This window comes from Wolffia australiana, chromosome 3 (genome assembly GCF_029677425.1).
Source record: "Wolffia australiana isolate 7733 chromosome 3, ASM2967742v1".
NCBI classification, from domain to species: domain Eukaryota; kingdom Viridiplantae; phylum Streptophyta; class Magnoliopsida; order Alismatales; family Araceae; genus Wolffia; species Wolffia australiana.
In genome coordinates, this window is record NC_135837.1 from 9,782,110 (window position 1) to 9,801,777 (window position 19,668).

Genomic DNA, 19,668 nt, shown 5'->3' on the forward strand with positions numbered 1-19,668 from the left:
CGGAAAATATTCATGTTTGTGTAACTCTTGTAAAATATTATTTGGAAGTAAGCTGTACGGATTTGTAATAGTTAATCACTTTCATAAGAAAATTATGATCTGAGGATATTTTAACTCCATGGTTAAAATACAGTGGATTAAATACTTAGAACAAAAAATGAGTTTTACTATGAATAATAAATATTTATGATCATTAGGTTGATAAAAAATGATGTGATTTATGATGGGAAAACTACTAAAAATACTTTATGGCTGATAATATTTACTACAAATTTTTGAATAGCTAATACCATTTTATGTATACTTGACTGCGTCTTAATTAAACATAAGATGAAGAAGAATCCTAAGTATTAAGTAGATGAAGCCCAACATCATACGTTGGATAATTAGACTGTCTATTTTACATTTTATTTAAGAAACTATAAGTCCTATATATAGTAGCTTCTCTTTTTAGCTGTTTTATAAAGGCATGTGTGAGATTTAATTCTTGAAAATTTTCACAAAACATTTGACGAGTAACGCATTTTTATATGATTTGCTGAAAGTTAAGGTCTTCGAATGCATTATATGTCTGTTGAATTCACCTTCATCAAAATTATTGTCTTACTTCAGGAAAACATTGAATTAGTCAGAGCTAAAACTTACAGGGAGATTTATTTTTAATAATTCATACACTTGAAAGGAAGATGCTCCTGAAATATATCTTAATGTTGTTGTATGTTGATATTTTTATTCATTTCACTTGGAGGTTAATTCACCTTTCGGGTCTAATAAAAAATCAGAAAATTCTCTTTCTGCGAACGCATTATCTAAAAAAAACAACCCAAAAAATGAATCAATGATTTGACATCAACTAATTAGTCCGAATTCTTTTACAGATTAAACATACCAATTACATTTGCCCGTTATTTACTGAGATCTAAAAAAATCACAGTTTATAGTAAAATACCTTTAAACGAAAGCTTGAAGAGAATTACATCAATTAATCAGTTACAGATGTACAAATTCAACCGGCGAAAGTTCGAATCGCTTGAAACTTGAAAGTATAATGAAACGCTTGGAAAGGTTTACATCAACTAGTCAGTTGCAAATGTTCAAATTGCACAAGCGAAAAGATATGATCTCTTGAAAGGATGATCAAAGCGAGTGATTGGAAACGAAATATTGAAGAAATTTACATGAACTACATGTTTTAGGAATGTACAGATTACACAGGCAAACTCGCAATATGCACATTCTTTTACAGAAGCAAACGAGTTCTTGCCTCTTTTCCGGCGTGTTCTTGCATAGCAGATCAGCTTCCTCGAAAAAACTTCTTGGCGATGGTCGCTCAGCTCGGAGTCCAGCAGCTGGAGAACATGGCCTTCTGTACAGACTCCTCGGCCTGTCTCCTTCGCTCTTCGCCAGGAAATTGACTCCGCACGGCTCCGGCGGCCGAAGAAGACGAAGATTCGGAAGAACACGACGAGGTAACCGGCCGATCCAAGCTCTTCAACGCCGTTACCGTCGCGGCCATCCACGCGATGCTCACGTAGCTCATTCTCCAGCGAGATCCCAAAAACTCGAGCCTTGCTCACGTAGCTCACTCCGCCGGTGAGATCCGAAAAATACGAACAAGCACTTCGCAGATCGCGAATCGAGAAACAGCAAACAGATCGCTACACACGGGAAGAACAGCCGCCGATCTGGAAAAAGAGGAAGAGGATCTCAGAAACTCTGATCAGCAGAGACTGGTAGATCAAGAAACTACAAACGAATCAGCTACTTACGCGAAGAGCAACCGCCGATCTAGAAGAAGAGGACGAAGATCCGATCGAGGATCTCAGAAATTCCGATCAGTACACACTGGTAACCTTACTCTCGTAGCTACTTCCAAGAACAACGAACAAAAAATTCGCAGATCGCAAATCAAGAAACTGCAAGGAGATCGCGACTTACGCGACGAGCAATCGCAGATCTGGAAGAAGCAGACGACGATCTGATCAGAAATCCCGAGAAGTAGAGAAGTGATAGCGTAGAATTGGGGGAAGAGGGATAGACGGGAGTATTTATAGGGAGAGGGGTGGGGCGGTTTGGCGGGGCGGTTTTCGGTTTAAGGGCAAGCGCGCTCTGGTCGAATCGCAATGGGCCAGTATGGGCTCTACTTGCTGACGGGGACAGATGTAGGACTTATCCAGAAGGCTGACGTGGAATGCTGTGGAGCTGACAGCTGTCCCTTGGATCTTGGCAGCTTCTATATAATATCTAGTTGATTGTAGTGTACTGAATTATTTAATGTTTTTGTGCATTTTATGATAGTATAATATTGCACTAGTCATTCTTTCTCTCTCTCTCTCTCTCTCTCTCTCTCTCTCTCTCTTTCACTCATTCTCTCTCTCTCTCTCTCACTCTCTCTCTCTCTCTCACTTTCTCCCTCTCTCTCTCTCTCTCTCTCCTTCTCTGTCTCTTTCTCTCTCTCTCTCTGTCTGTCTCTCTCTCTCTCTGTCTCTCTCTCTCTCTCTCTCTCTCTCTCTCTCTCTCTCTCTCTCTCTCTCTCTCTCTCTCTCTCTCTCTCTCTCTCTCTCTCTCTCTATCTCTTTCTCTCTCTCTCTCTCTTCCTCTCTCTCTCTCTCTCTCTCTCTCTCTCTCTCTCTCTCTCTCTCTCTTTCTCTCTCTCTCTCTCTCTCTCTCTCTCTCTCTCTCTCTCTCTCTCTCTCTCTCTCTCTCTCTCTCTCTCTCTCTCTCTCTCTCTCTCTCTCTCTCTCTCTCTCTCTCTCTCTCTCTCTCTCTCTCTCTCTCTCTCTCTCTCTCTCTCTCTCTCTCTCTCTCTCTCTCTCTCTCTCTTTGTCTCTCTCTCTCTCTCTCTCTCTCTCTCTCTCTCTCTCTCTCTCTCTCTCTCTCTCTCTCTCTCTCTCTCTCTCCCTCTCTTTATCTCTCCCTCTCTCTCTCTTCGTCTCTTTCTTTCTTTCTCTCTCTCTCTCTCTCCCTCCCTCTCTCTCTCTTTGTCTGTCTCTCTCTCTCTACTTCTCTCTCTCTCTCTTTGTCTCTGTCTTCATGTATCACGCCATTTATATGGTTTTGTCTTGAGTGTGGTTTGGGGCTAGTGGTCCAAAGTTGTCCTGACCTACCCTCTTGGGCTGATCAGGTTGGTGGGACCCACAAGAATTTGTCCTGACCTGACCCCAGATTTATCTGACAGGCAGACTAGTAGGCTCAGGTTAAAGGACACTCTCAATCTCACTCACCTTCCTCTCGTTATAGTAACCCCTTCTCCTCATTGGCCCATTCTTCTTGGATAAACTAACAACCCTATTTATCTACCTATATTTATGTATATCTTTCTATACATATATATATATATCGCGATCAATCTCTATCTATCTATCCCTCTATCCATATATTTATCTGTCTTTCTATCTCAATGTCTATCTCTTTGTTTTCCTATCTATCTCGCTGTCTGTCTGTCTATCTATCTCTCTGTCTGTGTATCTATCTATATCTCTTTCTGTCTATCTATCTATCTCTCTGTCCATCTCTTTCTATGTCTATTTATCTCTATATCTATCTATGTATCTACCCATCTATCTATGTCTATCTATCTCTGTATCTTTCTATATATATGTTTATCTATGTATCTATTTATATGTTTATCTGTGTATCTATCTATATGTTTATCTATGTATCATGCATCGATCTATCTCTCTATCAAGCTATCTATATGTTTGTCTTTCTGTCTATCTATCTATTTATCTGTTTATATGTGTATCTGTCTATTTGTATATTTGTATATTTATAAATATATAGCTATCCATCTATCTCTCCATCCATCCTTCTTCTTTGGAACTGTCAGGTTGGACTCCTCGGATTTTCCTTTCCTGATTTGATTGTGAGTTGAATCAATTTGGTAAGCGTAATGTGCTACACACCCTCATCATGGTCTTTTTTTAGTGTAAAAACTTTTGGTTTGATTCTTTTCCATGCGTGGGAACCCTCAAATTTTACTTCCATTTTGAAATTTTGTTATTATATTGTGTTAGTTGATGACTACTCTATATTATATTGGGTGCATATCCTGAAAGAAATCGCCTCTCTATAATAATGATGCTCTTAAATTTTCCTCAGTCTACAATAGGTTAACATTGTGTTTCCATTGGCATTATCCATCAGAAAACTTAGTCTCAGACATCTTAGAAAAATGGCGTAATGGAATGAAAACATCACCACTTGCTTGTCATCACTGTTTCCTTTGAAATGGGTGTCCCTTGTTATTTTTTTATCTACAATCTTTTCACTGATATGTATAAATGGATGTACAATATTTTCAATGAATTTCCTTCATTCCTCTCTTTTGGGTGGTAAAGTTATCCTTAATCTCTATTGGATGGTGAAATTTCTCTTTGTCGTTTCCAGCAAGACCATGAAACCTTCTCTTTTCCTCCTCGAGTCTTTGATGGTGTTGTTTTTGTCCGAGACCACATCCCCAAGTTATTAATATTATTTCCACATACTTGGAACGGGTATAACATCTAAATTACATACCACCATAAATATGTCATGTCTAAGATAAACATACCATTCTATGAGAACACTTCTTACTTCACTGCCTTCCTTCCTTCATCTCACCCTTGTTCATCGACCTTTTCCTCTAACTCCATTTCTTTTCTGCACCATCATAATCTATGACATCTACTTCTGCTTGTCTGCTGACAGATCATGGCCTACATCTCCACTTACCAATTCTTCAACCTCGTTTCAAGCATGGCATTAGTAACATCTCTACCTAGAGACCTTTATTTTCCCATTTCCCAAATAAATAATGAATGCACTTTCCTAGTTAATCCCATTTCTCGTTTGTATCTTATGATCATCTTTGTCCCTTATACCATGCCTTCACCTTATCCCTCGCATGTTTCTCCATTTTCAAGCTGTATTATGAAGCTAAGAATAAATATACTGACTGGAAAGCCGTGATGGACTTGGAATATAATGCCACCATAACCATCACATTGCAATTTCAGCATAAAATATCACCATCTCAGCATAAAATATGAACTCAACATAAAATATCACCATGTGCACTAGGTAAGCGTCATTGTTTTACTAGTGGGCTATCACCATGTGGCAGTGAAAGAATAAAATATAAAACATTGCGATTTCAGCAAATAAATGCACTTTTTTGAGTTGCCTCAAGATAGAAATACAATTTTTCTCCTCTCTTCCCTTAATTGTTCCGTCATCTCAGCCTCCAGATCTCCGTATGGGTAAAGATGGTGAATAAGAGGAACTCCAACCAGATGCATCGCCACTTTTCAGCAGTGCTCATTTTAAGATACAAAAGCTGTTTCTAGAGACAATATATTCCAGACATGTTTTGTTAAAGGGATTTTCTCAATCAAGACAACATTTAGGTCACACTATTCTATGTATCACCAGTGCTAGTTTGGATTCTAGTACCATGTTATAACAGAGAAGCCAACAACAAAAATTCAAGAAAATAGCTCCACAATATATTCCTTCTTTGGTATTTATCCTTCTGAACTCTTATGAATTACGTGCTCAGTTTTCTGCTCAATCAATAACGAAGATAGTGAGTACATGGTAAACACCAAGGTGTTTCCATTAGTCGTCCCAAGTAGCTTCCCTCCGATAACCTCTATCACTAGATGAGGGAGGGTCTCTAGATCCCAAATAACCTTTCAACTTGATGTCATCGAGTAAAGAATATGCCTTTCACTGTAAATTGGGATCGGCAATCGTCACGTCACGCCTCACCGTGACCGTCACGTGACGGATGACGTGACGGTGACGGATCGCTAGTGATGGTGGCGTGACGAACAATCCGTCACGGATGACGTCCGCGATGGAATTTTAATACTTGAGTGTCTCTCTCTCTCTCTTTCGTTCTCTCCCTCTCTCGCTCTCTTTCTCTCTCCCTCTCTCTCTCTTTCGTTCTCTCTCTCTCTCTCTCTCTCTCTCTCTCTCTCTCTCTCTCTCTCTCTCTCTCTCTCTCTCGCTCTCTCGCTCTCTCTTTCGTTCTCGCTCTCTCTCGCTCGCTCGCTCTCTCGCTCTCTCTCTCTCGCTCTCTTTCTCTCTCTCCTGATCTCTCTCTCGCTCTCTCTCTCTCTCTCGCTCTCTTTCTCTCTCTCTCCTGATCTCTCTCTCTCGCTCTCTTTCTCTCTCTCTCCTGATCTCTCTCTCGCTCTCTCTCTCTCTCTCTCTCTCTCTCTCTCTCTCTCTCTCTCTCTCTTTCCCGCTCTCTCTCTCTCTCTCTCGCTCTCTCTCTCTCTCTCTCCTGATCTCTCTCTCGCTCTCTCTCTCTCTCTCTCTTTCCCGATCTCTCCCTCTCTCTCGCTCTCCTTCTCTCTCTCTCCTGATCTCTCTCTCTCGCTCTCTCTCTCTCTCTCTCTCTCTCTCTCTCTCTCTCTCTCTCGCTCTCTCTCTCTCTCTCGCTCTCTCTCTCTCTCTCGCTCTCTCTCTCTTTCCCGATCTCTCTCTCTCTCTCTCGCTCTCTTTCTCTCTCTCTCTCCTGATCTCTCTCTCCCCCTCTCTCTCTCTCTCCCTCTCTCTCTCTCTCTCTCTCTCTCTCTCTCCCCCCCTCTCTCCCTCTCTCTTTCTCTCCTCTTCTCTCTCTCTCGCTCTCTCTCTCTCTCTCTCTCTCTCTCCCTCTCTCTCTCTCTCTCCCCCTCTCCCTCTCTCTCTCGCTCTCTCTCTCTTTCCCGATCTCTCTCTCTCTCTCTCCTGATCTCTCTTCTCGCTCTCTCTCTCCCGATCTCTCTCTCTCTCAGTCCCTCTCTCTCAATCCCCTCTCTCTATCTCTATTTGGGGAATTTCCCGTCACTGGTGACGGTGACGCCGTCACTGTGATGGTGACGTGACGAAACGAGAACGGGAGGACGAGTGACGTGACGATGACGGATTTTTGGAAAATTCTCGGACAAGTGATGTGATGGTGACGTGACGAACATTTCGTCACATCACCATTCGTCACAACCTGTCCCGTCACGCCCGGGGCGTCACGTCCCGGACGTGCTGTTCCCTAACTGTAATTGGCAGAAACCGAAGTAGGCAGCCCCGCCAGAGTCCTCCATTGCCAGGTCTTCTTGTCGTTAGGATGAAATGGGTAAGTCAAAAATTCGTGGGTAAGTCAACAATTGGTTGGAAAGAAGCTCCATCTGATAGGCAAAATATCTCAGTCTCTCCGTGAGGAGAAACCAAACACTATCTTCGTTTTCTCCTCACACTCATAATCATCTGATTGGAAAAATAGCATGAGATAAAGCCATGATAATGCTCGTCCCCATCTTGGTTATATGTACCATTGAGTTGAGGCTTCACCCAGCCTTTCACACCTCATACTCCCCCCAGGTTCGAAGAAGGGTATCGTGCAAGTTGGGCTGCTATAGAAGACATTTGAGGAGAGCCGCAGATATTATCCCTTGATCTCAGAGGACCAGTTCAAAGGCAATGAAGAGACATTTTTGGCCAATTGAGGCATTTGCATGATGCTTCAAATATTCCTCCAAGATCACACTGGCACGCGCTGTCTCTATAGAACATTGTGGATGGTGGATCAAAGAATCTTGCAAAGCATAAAGGTCAATCAAAGACAATAGAATCTGAGATTCCTCCAGGCTTGATGACCTTGATGACTCCCCTTCGCAGGTCCCTCAGAAAGATAGCAGAGTATTTGCAGAATCAGAAATCCATTGAGCTGTTAGTGGAAGGAATGGCTCCATGCTGCCATCTGAATGCCACTACTCCTGCTTGTCTTGTGAAAATGTGACATGGGCAATGAATATTGTCTGATACTCACTCATCATACACAAATCCACAAGACCCATCACCAGAAGTCACTGCAAGAGCAAGACCCATCTTGAAACCGGTGGAACCGGTGCACGTCCCTCACAATAATCTCCCTCCTGACAGCTGCTGAAATGAACTTGATTGCCGAGTGGCAGTCCCCACACATTCTCAAATTCTTAGTCACTCTGACTGGTTCCCCCTCACCACTGCTCATTATCCCAAAGGCCACAGCCAGCTTCTCACTGTGCAGCCCCAAGGCCGACTCCACCGCCTCCTCCTCCTCAACCTCGTGCATCGCCTCGGCCGTCTCCGGCACGTACCCCATGTCCCTGATCCTGCCCATCAGCCCCTCCAAGAACCTCCTGATCTCTGCTGCTCTGGGGTGAGCCCTGTCCCCCATGAGGAAGACATGGGTGACTCCACTAGCCTCCACTGAGCTGTAACCAGTGGTCTTCTTCAGCCCCCGGCCCGCCATGGCGGCTCTCACCGCCGCCACCTCCCCCATCCTCCCTGCCTGGGCATACAAATTCGACAGGAGCACGTAATGGGCCGGGTTTTCCGGCTCCATGGCGATGAGCTCCGTCGCTGCCGCCGCCCCCAGATCAAGCCTCCGGTGCCTCTTACAGGCCCCGGCCAGCGCCGTCATCGCCGCCACCCCGCCACCGCCATGCCGGCGGAGAAATTCAAATGCCTCCCCCAACTTCCCCACTCTTCCAAGCATGTCCACCATGCAAACCACATGCTCCATCCTTGGCTCCACCCCATAGTCCCTGGCCATGGACAAGAAGATCTCCTCTCCTTGTTTGACCAGCCCTGCATGGGCACAGGCAGAGAGCACGGCGACGAAGGTGACAGAATTTGGCGGCGGCCCGCGAGCCGCCATCTCCCGGAAGAGCTCCACGGCGGCGGCACCGCCCCCATGCATGCCATACCCGGAGATCATGGCAGTCCAGGTGACCACATTGGGGCGGCGCAGCCGGTCAAACACCTCCCGGGCCTCGGCCAAGCAGCCGCAACGGGCGAACATGGTGACGGCAGCGCCTCCGGAGGCGGCGCCACCGGCAATTCCCTCGGCTGCGGCCCAGCCGACGGCCCACCGGCCCGTGGCGAGGTCCCCAAGTTGACCGCAGGCAGAGAGGAGGCTGACCAGGGTGGCGGCGTCGGGTCTCCGGGCGTTGACCATCTCCCGGAAGACGGCGACGGCCTCGGCGGCGAGCCCGTTCTGCTCGTAGGCGGCGATCATGGCGTTCCAGGCGACGACGCTCCGGTCAGGCATTCCGTCGAACACCCGGCGGGCGGCGGCGACGTCGCCGCACTTGCCATAAAGGGAGACGAAGGCGGCGGCGGCGTGGGCGTCGGCGGAGAGCCCGAGGAGGACGAGGTGGGCGTGGAGCTGGCGGCCGGGGCGGCGGGAGGCGGCGGCGGCGGCGGCCTTGGCGGCAGCCGTGAAGGTGAAGCTCGAGCAGGGGAGGCGCGCGCAGCGCATGCGGCGGTACAGGCCCAGCGCGGCGGCGGCGGCGCCGCCGTGCCCGGCGGCGCGGATGAGGGAGTTGAAGAGGAAGGAGTCGGGGGATGGCACGTGCGGGAGGAGGGAGAGCGCGTAGGCGACGCCGCCGGGGGGAGGCCCGGCGGCGGCGAGCGCGGCCAGCTTGGTCAGCAGAGACCGCGACGAGCCGAGCCCCGCCGCGAGTATCCGCCCGTGGACTTGCTTCAGAGGCCCGAGCCGGCTCCCCGCCTCGACCAGCCAGAGATAGATAGACGGGTTTCTCGAACCCATCTGACCGAGACCGACCGACTGAGCCGCTTCTCTTTACCGACTGACCGAGACCCATAGAGAGGGGTGGGTGTATTGATGGCGGCCGCGAGGAGAGGAAAGGGGGAGATGGCGGCGCTGGTGAGGGCGGGGCGGCACGAGGCGGCGCTGGCGGCGCTGGGGAGGATGCGGGCGGCGGGGATACTCCCCCCCGCCGACGCCTTCGCCGTCACCCTCGCGGTGACCTCCTGCGCCGCCCTACGCGGCGGCGCCGCCGCCGCCGCCTTCCACGGCCACGCCGCCAAGAGCGGGCTCCTCCCCGGCAGCCACTTCGTCGCCTCCGCCCTCATCGCCGCCTACGCCAAGTGCTTCTCCGCCGCCGCCGCCGCCCGCCGCCTGTTCGACGAATTGCCGCACAGAAACGCCGTCGTCTGGGCCGCTGCCGTCGCCGCCCACGCCCGCGCCGGCGAGACCGGTGCCGCCGCCGAGCTCCTCGCAAGCATGCCTGACCCGCCGCCGGCCTCCGCCTTCAACGCCGTCATCGCCGCCGCCGGCGGCGCCACCGCCCCCCTTGCCGCCACCACGCTCTGCCGCATGCACGCCCTCGGCGTGGCCCCCACCCTCGCCACCGCCCTCACACTCCTCCGCTCTGCCGCCGCCATCCACGTCAGGCAAATCCACGCGCTGTCCCTCCGCCGCCGCCTCCTCGCCGACCGCCGCCTCTGCAGCGCTGTCGTCGAGGCCTACGGCCGCTGCGGCTGCCCCGCCAGCGCCGCCCGCATTGTCGACAGCGCCGTGGACCGTGACGTGGTGACGTGGAGCGCCCTCATGTCTGCATATGCCGTCAATGGCTGCGCCGGCGCCGCCGACGCAGCATTCCGGCGGATGGTGGCGGCGGGAGTCCGGCCCGATGGGCTCACCTTCCTGGCCCTGATCAAGGCCTGCAGCCACGCCGGCAGGCCCGATGAGGCCCAAATTTATATGGCAGTGATGGTGAGCCACTACGGGATCCAGCCCCAGCCTGCCCACACGGCATGCCTCGTCGACGCCTTGGCACGAGCCGGGCGGCTCGAGGAGGCCCGGCGCGCCGCCAGCCGCATGCCGTGGGAGGGCTCCGCCGCCGCCTGGGGGGCACTCCTCAACGCAGCCCGGGTCCACGGCGACGTCAAGGCGGCCGAGGCTGCCGCCCGGGCGCTGGCCCAGAAAGAGCCCCACAACGCCGCCAACCTGGTTCTCCTCTCCGGCGCCTACGCCGCCGCCGGGATGGCCCGTGAAGCCGAGGACGCCCGCGGCGAGATCCAGACGCGCCGCCTCGCCAGAGCCCCCGGCACCAGCTGGGTCCTCCTGAAATCACAGGAGCAGGAAAACCGCAAGAGCTGACATGGAGTCGCGCTAACTTCGGCCAATAACGGTCAAATGTCAAGGGCACTACAATGTTTGACTTCCTTAAGACGAGGGAAATGCTTACCCGGGTCAACTCCCATCACTGAGGGTCGACGCGGGCCGTGAGTTGGCTTTGACGAGGTTGGGGTTGACCGCGGTGCGCTCGCTCCCGATACCTGAGCCCATCAGGCCCGTGCTGGGGCCGCGGGCGAGGCTCGACGTCCTCAACCTGCCGCTGGCCCTGATGATGATGCCGGCGCTGCGGCGGAGGTGGCGCCTCCACCGCTATCTTGTCTTTCTTTTCAAACGGCTTCCTCTCTGGGGACGAGAGAGGAGCTGCCCACGTTGACTCTTGGTCGGAGCCATTGACTGTGGTTGACTTGAGCTGCCATTGGGACTTGAGGTGGTCTACCCTCTTTCTGGGGGCTTCTTCACACGCATCCGGCCTGCCGGCGGCGGGCTCCCAATTTTCACTGGCCCTGTGGCTACGAAAGGGCGGCCTTCGACCCCTGCTTTGCTTTTCTCCGCCAGGTAATGGCGCAGGGGCAAGCTCGCTGGTCTGAAATTGGCCACCATCATTGCCGCCACTGTCACCTTCTCCGTCGGCATTGACGGGCTCGCCTCGGCGCCGCCAGGAGGCGTGGGCCTTGCCGGTATTCTTGTTGGGTCTCCCGGACTCCACTAGCTTCGGCGCCGCCGTTGACTGGCTTGTTGACCCAGCGTTCTGCTGGGAGGCTTCCTGTCCTATGGCGGGCTTGGGCACATACCTTTCCATCTCTGCCCTCTTGGACTTGGACCGAGCCAGCTCTACCACATCCTCGGGTGGCGGTGGCGGTGGCGGTGGAGTCGGTAGCGGTTCATTTTTCTTGCTCCCCACTGGCTTCACAGGGGCCCAGACGACAGTCGCTTCGGTCCCATGGAATTGATCTACGGATCTCGCTGTCGAAGGGTTTCTCGTCACTTTCCTTGAATGTTGAGGCTTCCACTGAGTCCCAGCTTTTGAAGACCCCTCTTCCACAGACACGGCTGTCGCCAATGCCACTGTTGATGCCACTAAAGATGCCGCCGCCAATTTTTCCTTTCGAGTGGAATCGTCGGGTCTGTTCCGGTTCCTATGGGTCTTCTTCTTGTGCGGCGCTGGAGATGGCAATTCATCAGGTTGCTTCTCGGCAACAACAGAATCTGCAGCCAGATGCTTTGTGCCGACGACGATGGACCCCACCAGGACACCGCCGGGGATGATATCACGCTTCTCTTCTCCACTATTATGGTGCCGCCTCTTCTGCACCGACGAAGGCTTCGGCTTCGCGACAACTGAGCTCTCTGCAGCCGACTTTTCCTGCACTTCGGAGACGTCTGGAACTGACTTTCCCTGCTCTTCGGGGACGACGGCCACACTGCCTTCGTTTTCCGTAGCTCCGGAAACGTTATCCGTGGGTTGATTTGGCAAGTGCTCTTTTGAGTTTTCGGAGGGGGCCGAGATCCGTCGGTTTAACTCCTCCAATTTGGCCAGCGCCCTGGCTTTTTGTTCCCTCGTCCGCTCTTCCTCTTCTCTCTGGAGCTGCTGCGCTCGCTGCCTTGCCATCTCCTTCATCCGAGCATGCTAGAACCGATAAAATAGTTCCAGATCAACAAAGATTTCACCAATAAAAAGCATCAAAATCAGCAAAACCATATTTATCACATAAATTATTTCAAAGACTGATGTCTTTAAAGGGAAAAGAAAAATTACCTGAGCCTTAAGATCTTCAGAATCCGCCACGGATGGAGCATGAGGCTTCTCGCTAACTTTCCCCTCATCAGAATCTCCCTTGTCGGTAACATCTTGAAAAGGAGTCTGGCAATTGATGGCATTCCGGGCAATGGGTACCACCGACGACGAGAGGAGTGACTTGTTCTTTGATTCTTCACATTTTTTGTCACTCAACCTCGACTTTGACAGCCCGTGAGGGCGATGGCCCTGTGATGGAGACCCCACTGCCGAAGAAGTAGAGGAAGAAGCACTGGATAGTTCAGATTTCTCTTCCGGTACTGCCACAGATTTCACTGCCACCTCAGCAACATTGGCACGCTTCTCATCTATGTTCTTTAACAGCCCTTCTTTTGCCTGGTTCTGCTTGCCTGACCGGCCATCAACAGCACGGGCTTTACTATTCAAACCTTCGATCTTCTCCATCAGTAAGGAACTTCTTTTAAAAGACGGCAACCTCTTCGGATCTTCAGCTCTTGGATCACCGGCTCTTTCAGACTCTGACGATGGCCCAAACTTCGTTTTTTCACTATCAGACTCATCCTTAACATCATCTTTTTGAGCAACAACAGGATCAGCAGCAGGAGAAGAATCCTTCCATCTATCGTGCTGTTTCAATAGAACCCTGAACTTCGGTCTCTGCCCATCTTCAACCTCTATGTCCGCCTTTGAAGGAGCTGGAGCAGTAAAGAGCTCAGCTTGGACGTCCCCAGAATCAGGCTTTGACCTTGGCCCATATGAGGCGTTGCGGAGAGTTGACTGAGGAGGAACGAAGCCCAGCACGGGCCCATCAAAGACTGCATGCTGAGGCGGGTAGGGTGGCCCATTCATGGGGCCGTATGCAACTGTCGCCGAGCCCGGCATCGGCCTTGCTGGAATCTGAGGGTAGAAAAGGTATGGATCAACAGGGTAGGCGCCGGGCCCACCTGGTCTGAACATCCCACCTGGAGGGGGCCCTCTGTACCACAACCCTTCAGGAGTGTTGACCATGTGAGGCCCTGGCCAATCCAAAGGATATTGAGGCACTGCAATCATGTTTTGATGTGGCGGTGGTGCGTGCGGTTGATCTCTTCTCCAGCTATCATGAGGAAAAGCCTCGGCCTTCCACGTGTTCACATTTCCTTTGGTTGGGACCTCGCTCCCTGGAAATAGAAAATATTTGTTAAAAGAAATGGAAATCATCTGATCCACAGAGGTCAAGTCAGTAATTGCGTGGATAGGAAACGAGGGAAAGGTGAAAAAGCTTTTCAGCAATGCCCACCAGGAGACGAGAAGTCAACGGTTTCCTTTTCCACGTTGACTCGACCAGATGCAGAAGCAGGGCGCGAACTATCACCTGTATTTTAAACATCGTAATGAGAAGAAATTTATGGATAAAAGTCTGGATGCTTTGAGATATTATATTATGCTTTTTTTCTCAGGGGCCGAGAGTGGTTTACGAAAATCAAGAGAAAAAATTTCGAAATTTCTGAAAGGAACAACTTACTCTCAGATAGCACAGATGACTTGGGAGTTTTCTCAGCACCAAGGGTCGGGAAGTCCCCCGAACTTAAATTGAAGGCGTTAGGTTTTGAAGCAAAAGCCTACATTACGATTCATGTAAGGAGTTTTCATAGATAAGATTTAAATTCACCATAAAAAAATGCCAAAACAAATTTGAATTAAAATGATAGGTCCACAAGACTTAGGTAAATGGTAATAGGAAAATGATGATTAAATTAGTATTTTAACTCATGCGAATAGAAACTATCATTAATTAAACAAGAATAAGCTCCCCGAATTTATATTGAAGGCATTTGGTTTTGAAATAAAAACCAAAATTATACATGAAGGTTAGAATTTTTCATACATAGTTTCCTGTGACAATTGGACTGGGTAGAGAAAAAACGAACATTCGTGAAATTAAAATAACAATTTCCAATGAGTTAAAGCAAAACGGTGAATGGAACTAGTATTTAAACAAGTAATTAATTCATGCGGACAGAAATAATCACAAATTAAGGAAGAATAAAGAAAGAGCCTGGAACTTTAATTGGCGGCCTTTGGTTTTGAAGCATAAGCCTACATTAGGGATGCAGGTTAGGATTTTGCTTACGAATTTTTTGTGACAATTAAATTCAACAGGAAAAAAATATTAGTTCACATGAGTTACGGCAAATGGTAGAATGGACTGTTGATTACATGAATAATTAACTCATGCAAGCAGAAGTTATCACAAATTAAAGAAGAATACTGAAAGTACCAATCTCTCAGGGATTCTTGATGGGGCCCATGCAGAGCTCTCTGGAGCAGACTCGCCAGGGTGAAATCGCTGCGCACCAGTGTGCCTAGTTTCAGCACTTCTGGGACGAGATGCAGCGACTAGTATCTGATCTGTTGGCAAAACTCCCGAGGCTGATGATGGCCGTGAATTTGGGCCCCATGCCGCGGAGCCGGTTTGATGGGACTTGTCACTAGTTGCAGTGGAAGGCCGGCTGAAGCTTGGCGAACTTCCGTCTCCATCAGTATTAGGAGACGATATGGACGAAGAGCCCCACACATTTGGGGTGGCCAAGGCTGGGCGACTCCCCCAAGTAAGCGTTCCCCTAATAGAATTGGAGTTAGGTTATACTTTTATATTAATACATAGAATTAAAAGTAAAAGATCTGAGGGAAGATGCTCACTTGGGAACTATTTCGACATTGGGATCTACACCATGATTCTCCAACCTTCATGACACAGAAATACAAGTTCAAATAGGTCGGTCAAAGATCTGAGAGAGTAGTTAGTTACTTACCTTTGGCTAGGCAAGTTGACAGGTTTTGGAACTTTTCCCAGAACGGTCATTCCCGACTTTCGAGTTTGGCCCCACCTAAGGGTGAAATGAATGACGATAAATGATAATCACCCTTAAAGCTTACAGATGCAATTTGATCTAGTAGTACATAGATACAATCATTTGACACAGAAGTAACTACGATCGTGAAGTAATTACAGTCGTGAAGCACACGACACATCTTAGAGGGGGAAAAAAGTGAAATACTAAAAATGCAGTACATTTGTGCTACGGGTAGGCATCTGCATCCACCAAGGTAATCCATACTAACATGGTTATAAAAACTGAAAACAAATATTATTGATAGAGACGATTTTTAACTATGAACATAAATGAAGCATAAAACATTTCCACACACGTGAACCATTATCAAACTTTGCCATACTAGTAAGAAACTTTGATTCTAAGGGATAATCGTCGTGCTCGGAAGAAAAGGGTCATTAAAATTTGTGAGAAGCTCCTGAGGGACGGGAACTGCTCGTCTCCAGGTGGCAGCTCACTGTTGACTCTTAGAGTCTCGAAAGAAGACCATACACAATTCATGTTTAAGAGGGGTTTAAATACCCACATAGAATTTAGGCAAAAAATTCATTACGAAATAAGGAAGGTCTCACGAGACACAGAAAGGGAAAACGTGAGACATTTAAGAGAACTGAACGGGCATTGTCTAAATAGGCCCACTAGGGTACTTCACATAAAAGAAAGATAGAAGAGAAAGGATATTGCCGAGTAACAATATCCCTAAATAGGTTCCATAAAACTAAAAAAAATCTCGAAATCGCCAATAAGTATGTGAGATAGTCTATTCCCAAAGTTAAAGAGGAAAAAACTTCGGTGAAAATTATCAGAAAAAAGAAATAAATTTTGGACTAGGAATTTACTTCAAAAAATAAATTTGGACGAGGAATTAATACTTTCAAGGAATGTGATCAGAGATCCGGAGTTGCCTCAAAAATTTTTTATGTTGGTTTGTATTATTACCTAAAATTATTATCCAATCTCCTAAACTTAAATTCAATGCTCCAATGAATATGAAGTTGCAGAAGGGCAGAGAGAAACAAGCACAAAGTTGGTACTGAGGGGAAGGATCATAGGCTGAGTGCGATCACTATCCCTCATAATTGGTGAATTGCAAGTTCCATAAGAGAATAAGGCAAGATACAGAGATTGACGGCAGGGAAAATAGAAAGCCGCACTAGAACTGAAAAAATAAAAGTGGCGATTCTTAGGTAATATAAGTAAAATGAAATGTACGGCAGATTTGGCAAAAATCCTTGGCCACCTAAGTGACTAGAAGAAGCAAGAAGGCTTAGGTAAATGTCTTCTACAGTAGCAACGAGATTAGTCTTTTTTAATGCATAGTCTCCCATGGATTATCTGTTTTATGAAACGTAGGCAATATATTCCAGTCAAGTGACATGAAACGGAAGCATCTTTCAGGAGAACCATTCTTCTATCCATAAAGTTTAACAACTATCATTCTCAAAGAGTAACCATACAAGAAATGTTAATGAAAATATCAGGCCAGTAAATTTTATTAAGTTATTCTTCTTCGGGAAATTCTTTTGGAAGAAAATAGGGAAGATCACCCAAGAACGGTGATCAACTATTAAAATTTTGGACGTTAAATACACCTGATGACCAGAATTCAAAGAGCTCAGAAGAAATAAGCAGAAAGAATTTCAAGTCATCAGTTATGGGAGAAACCGCAAAAACCTGAAATCTTTCTAAAAATGGAATAATCTTTTTATTATTGAGTGTATATATACTACATAAAAACTTGAGTACATAGAGGCAGCACCGCAACTCTAAGAATTTCTATTAAATGGGGTTTTCATCAACCCCAAAACCACAGATAAGCTGAGATTCAAACTTAAACAACGCAGATGGTGAATTTCTTTCTTTTGTATCACGTGTAATCTTGACATGATATAATATCATTTTCAGTGATCGATCTGCAAGCTGGAAGTCAGTCGCATATTATCTACGGTTGATATTCTTGAATCAAACATGAGGTCCATCAGCCGTGACTTGGGATGTATTCATACATATCAGACCATTGCCTATTCTAACACATTTCAATGCAAAAGGATCACACCACGACTATTTTTTTGACGAAAATTTTCAGAACTATTTTTGACGAAAAAGATGTCATCAACTATTTATACTTTATTTCTTTCTTTGCTGAATAATATAAATTTAAAGAAACGATTACAGCTGATACATGAGGCTGGAAAGAGTATTCACAGAAAAATAAATTTACCAGCAAATCATTGACCAAAATAATTCGCACAACTCAAATTGTTCAAAAAAAAAAATTCGCACAACTCAAAATACAAAATATACATACGCCCCAAAAAGAAAACCCAGGTAAACTTTGTATATTCAGACACAATGCCATAACTCTAAACTTTGGGACAGATGAATCCCACTCAGAATCAAGACAACGAATACAATGGTACCAAACGCAGGCTGATCAGTACAATATACTAACAGCTGAAATGGATGCGAATGAAATATTTTGAAAAAAATAACTTAAATACAATAAATAAAATGCGACTTGATAAAAGAAACAAACCTCCGGTCTCCGGATAGCAATGAAGCCATAGCTCTGAAGGTTTGGCTTTAAGCTCGTCAATCACGCAGTTATTACAAGCCTGAAAGTTTCCGATAAATAAAATGAGGCATAAGTGTTTGGTTTCGCTTGCGTAGAAGTTAGGAATGGTAACTGGACGAGAAACGGAATTGGTGGGGAATCGATCATGCTATCTCGGTTGATGGATTGCATTGTAACGTAAAACGACTGTGTACTTTCGTTAATGAGTCCAATTAATGGGAAAACCATCCGTAATTGTATAAGTAGCTAACCCTCTTAGTCTCATATCCCAGCTAACGTAGATGAAATAAGGGTAGAGATCAGCTTGTTTGCATTTAAAAGCCAAGATTAGGTCCTAAATGGGATAAGATTCGCATACTCCCCGGAAGATATGATAGAACGATGCATTGTAAATAAAGAAACAAGGTTCATCATGTACTAAATTAACAGAAACTATTCCGATAGAGAAGACATAATCGCAAGAACTAGAGAAAGAGGATGCACGAAAGCAACCCAGGCTCACTCCAAAGTAAGCCGGCAACAAACTATTCAACTGCTTTGCACGCAAGTTCTAGTTACAACAACGCTGTAATCACCGAGCAGTAGAAAAACGAATAAAAATGAAGGATAACTCCGGCACACAAAAAATCCCCAGATACACGGATCCGGCACCGATCCTGATCAAAGATTGAGAAACACAACACATGACCACGAGATTTCAAAAACTCCAGAAATAAAAATAAAAATAATAAAAATGAATCATCCGGCCAACAAAGAATAGGGTATTGCCACCAGGTGGGGGCGACGGAGAAAGAAGCTGAGATCGAGGCGGAAAGAAACGAGAGGAACGTTCTCGGTTCGCGTACCTTGTCTGTCAGAAACAATCTTCAAAGGGGGAGAATCTTCGAGCCCTAATTTGCCTCTGCTCTTCTTCTTCCTCTTCTTCCTCTTCCTCCTCTTCTTCTTCTCCCCCCTCCGCCCTCCCCCACCCCGCAACTCGTGGTACTCTCTGAAAAACAAGGAAGAGGGAGGACCGGGGTTTATATAGGCCTTGAACAATTACACAAATGTCCTCGTATTCTTATCTTATAACATTAGGTCCGTCATCCAGTCCGTCCTGAATAACGGGACGGGACGGAACGGAACGAAATCCTTCGTGCCTACCCGTATGTTCCATCCTGTACGGACGCGGACGGGACTGTTATCCGTCCATGAACGAAAGTGTCGTCTCGTCCTTAAGATAATGGGATGTGGAATTGTCTGAGGCAGCCGACGGCAGATGACGGTTCCTTCGTATAGTTCTGGATCGTCCCTGACGTAGACTATGGACGGGATGGGACGAATTTCGTCGCGTCCAACGTCCTGATTCAGTGCAGGGACGAAGGATGGGACGAGTTTTCGTCCAACGGTTAAAAAACCGTCCCGTCCAGTCCTCCCAGGACGAATTTTTGTCCCATCCAGTCCTCCGGGAATGAATTTTAGTCCTATCCCTCATCCCGGATTAAAAAAAACCCATTTAATTTTTTTAATATATTAATATAGATTTTTCTAAGTTTTTTAGGAAATTACGGAGGAGAGAGAAGGCGAA

General features: G+C 47.2%; 3 protein-coding genes and 1 long non-coding RNA gene across 4 annotated transcripts; 1 reads left to right on the plus strand and 3 right to left on the minus strand.

The window, feature by feature from the left end:
- Positions 1-1,147: 1,147 nt before the first annotated feature.
- On the minus strand, positions 1,148-2,045 carry LOC144700889 (uncharacterized). Its single transcript, XR_013580890.1, has 2 exons — positions 1,770-2,045; positions 1,148-1,685 (listed from the first exon to the last, which is right to left on the minus strand). It is a non-coding gene; the product is annotated as an uncharacterized LOC144700889 (long non-coding RNA).
- Positions 2,046-7,111: 5,066 nt separating this feature from the next.
- On the minus strand, positions 7,112-9,677 carry LOC144700891 (pentatricopeptide repeat-containing protein At2g33760-like). The gene has a single exon (XM_078572464.1). It carries the CDS (start codon positions 9,557-9,559, stop codon positions 7,820-7,822), a length of 1,740 nt encoding a protein of 579 aa, XP_078428590.1. The 5' UTR covers positions 9,560-9,677; the 3' UTR covers positions 7,112-7,819.
- LOC144700893 (putative pentatricopeptide repeat-containing protein At1g03510) lies at positions 9,664-11,922 on the plus strand. Its single transcript, XM_078572465.1, has one exon. The coding sequence runs from the start codon at positions 9,665-9,667 to the stop codon at positions 10,913-10,915; it is 1,251 nt and encodes a 416-aa protein (XP_078428591.1). The 5' UTR covers position 9,664; the 3' UTR covers positions 10,916-11,922.
- On the minus strand, positions 10,913-19,083 carry MOS1 (modifier of snc1). The gene is made up of 9 exons (XM_078572463.1): positions 18,947-19,083; positions 18,063-18,141; positions 15,446-15,520; positions 15,333-15,377; positions 14,911-15,253; positions 14,155-14,251; positions 13,930-14,004; positions 12,651-13,810; positions 10,913-12,521 (listed from the first exon to the last, which is right to left on the minus strand). The coding sequence occupies exons 2-9, from the start codon at positions 18,089-18,091 to the stop codon at positions 11,019-11,021; spliced, it is 3,327 nt and encodes a 1,108-aa protein (XP_078428589.1). The 5' UTR covers positions 18,092-18,141; positions 18,947-19,083; the 3' UTR covers positions 10,913-11,018.
- Positions 19,084-19,668: the final 585 nt, after the last annotated feature.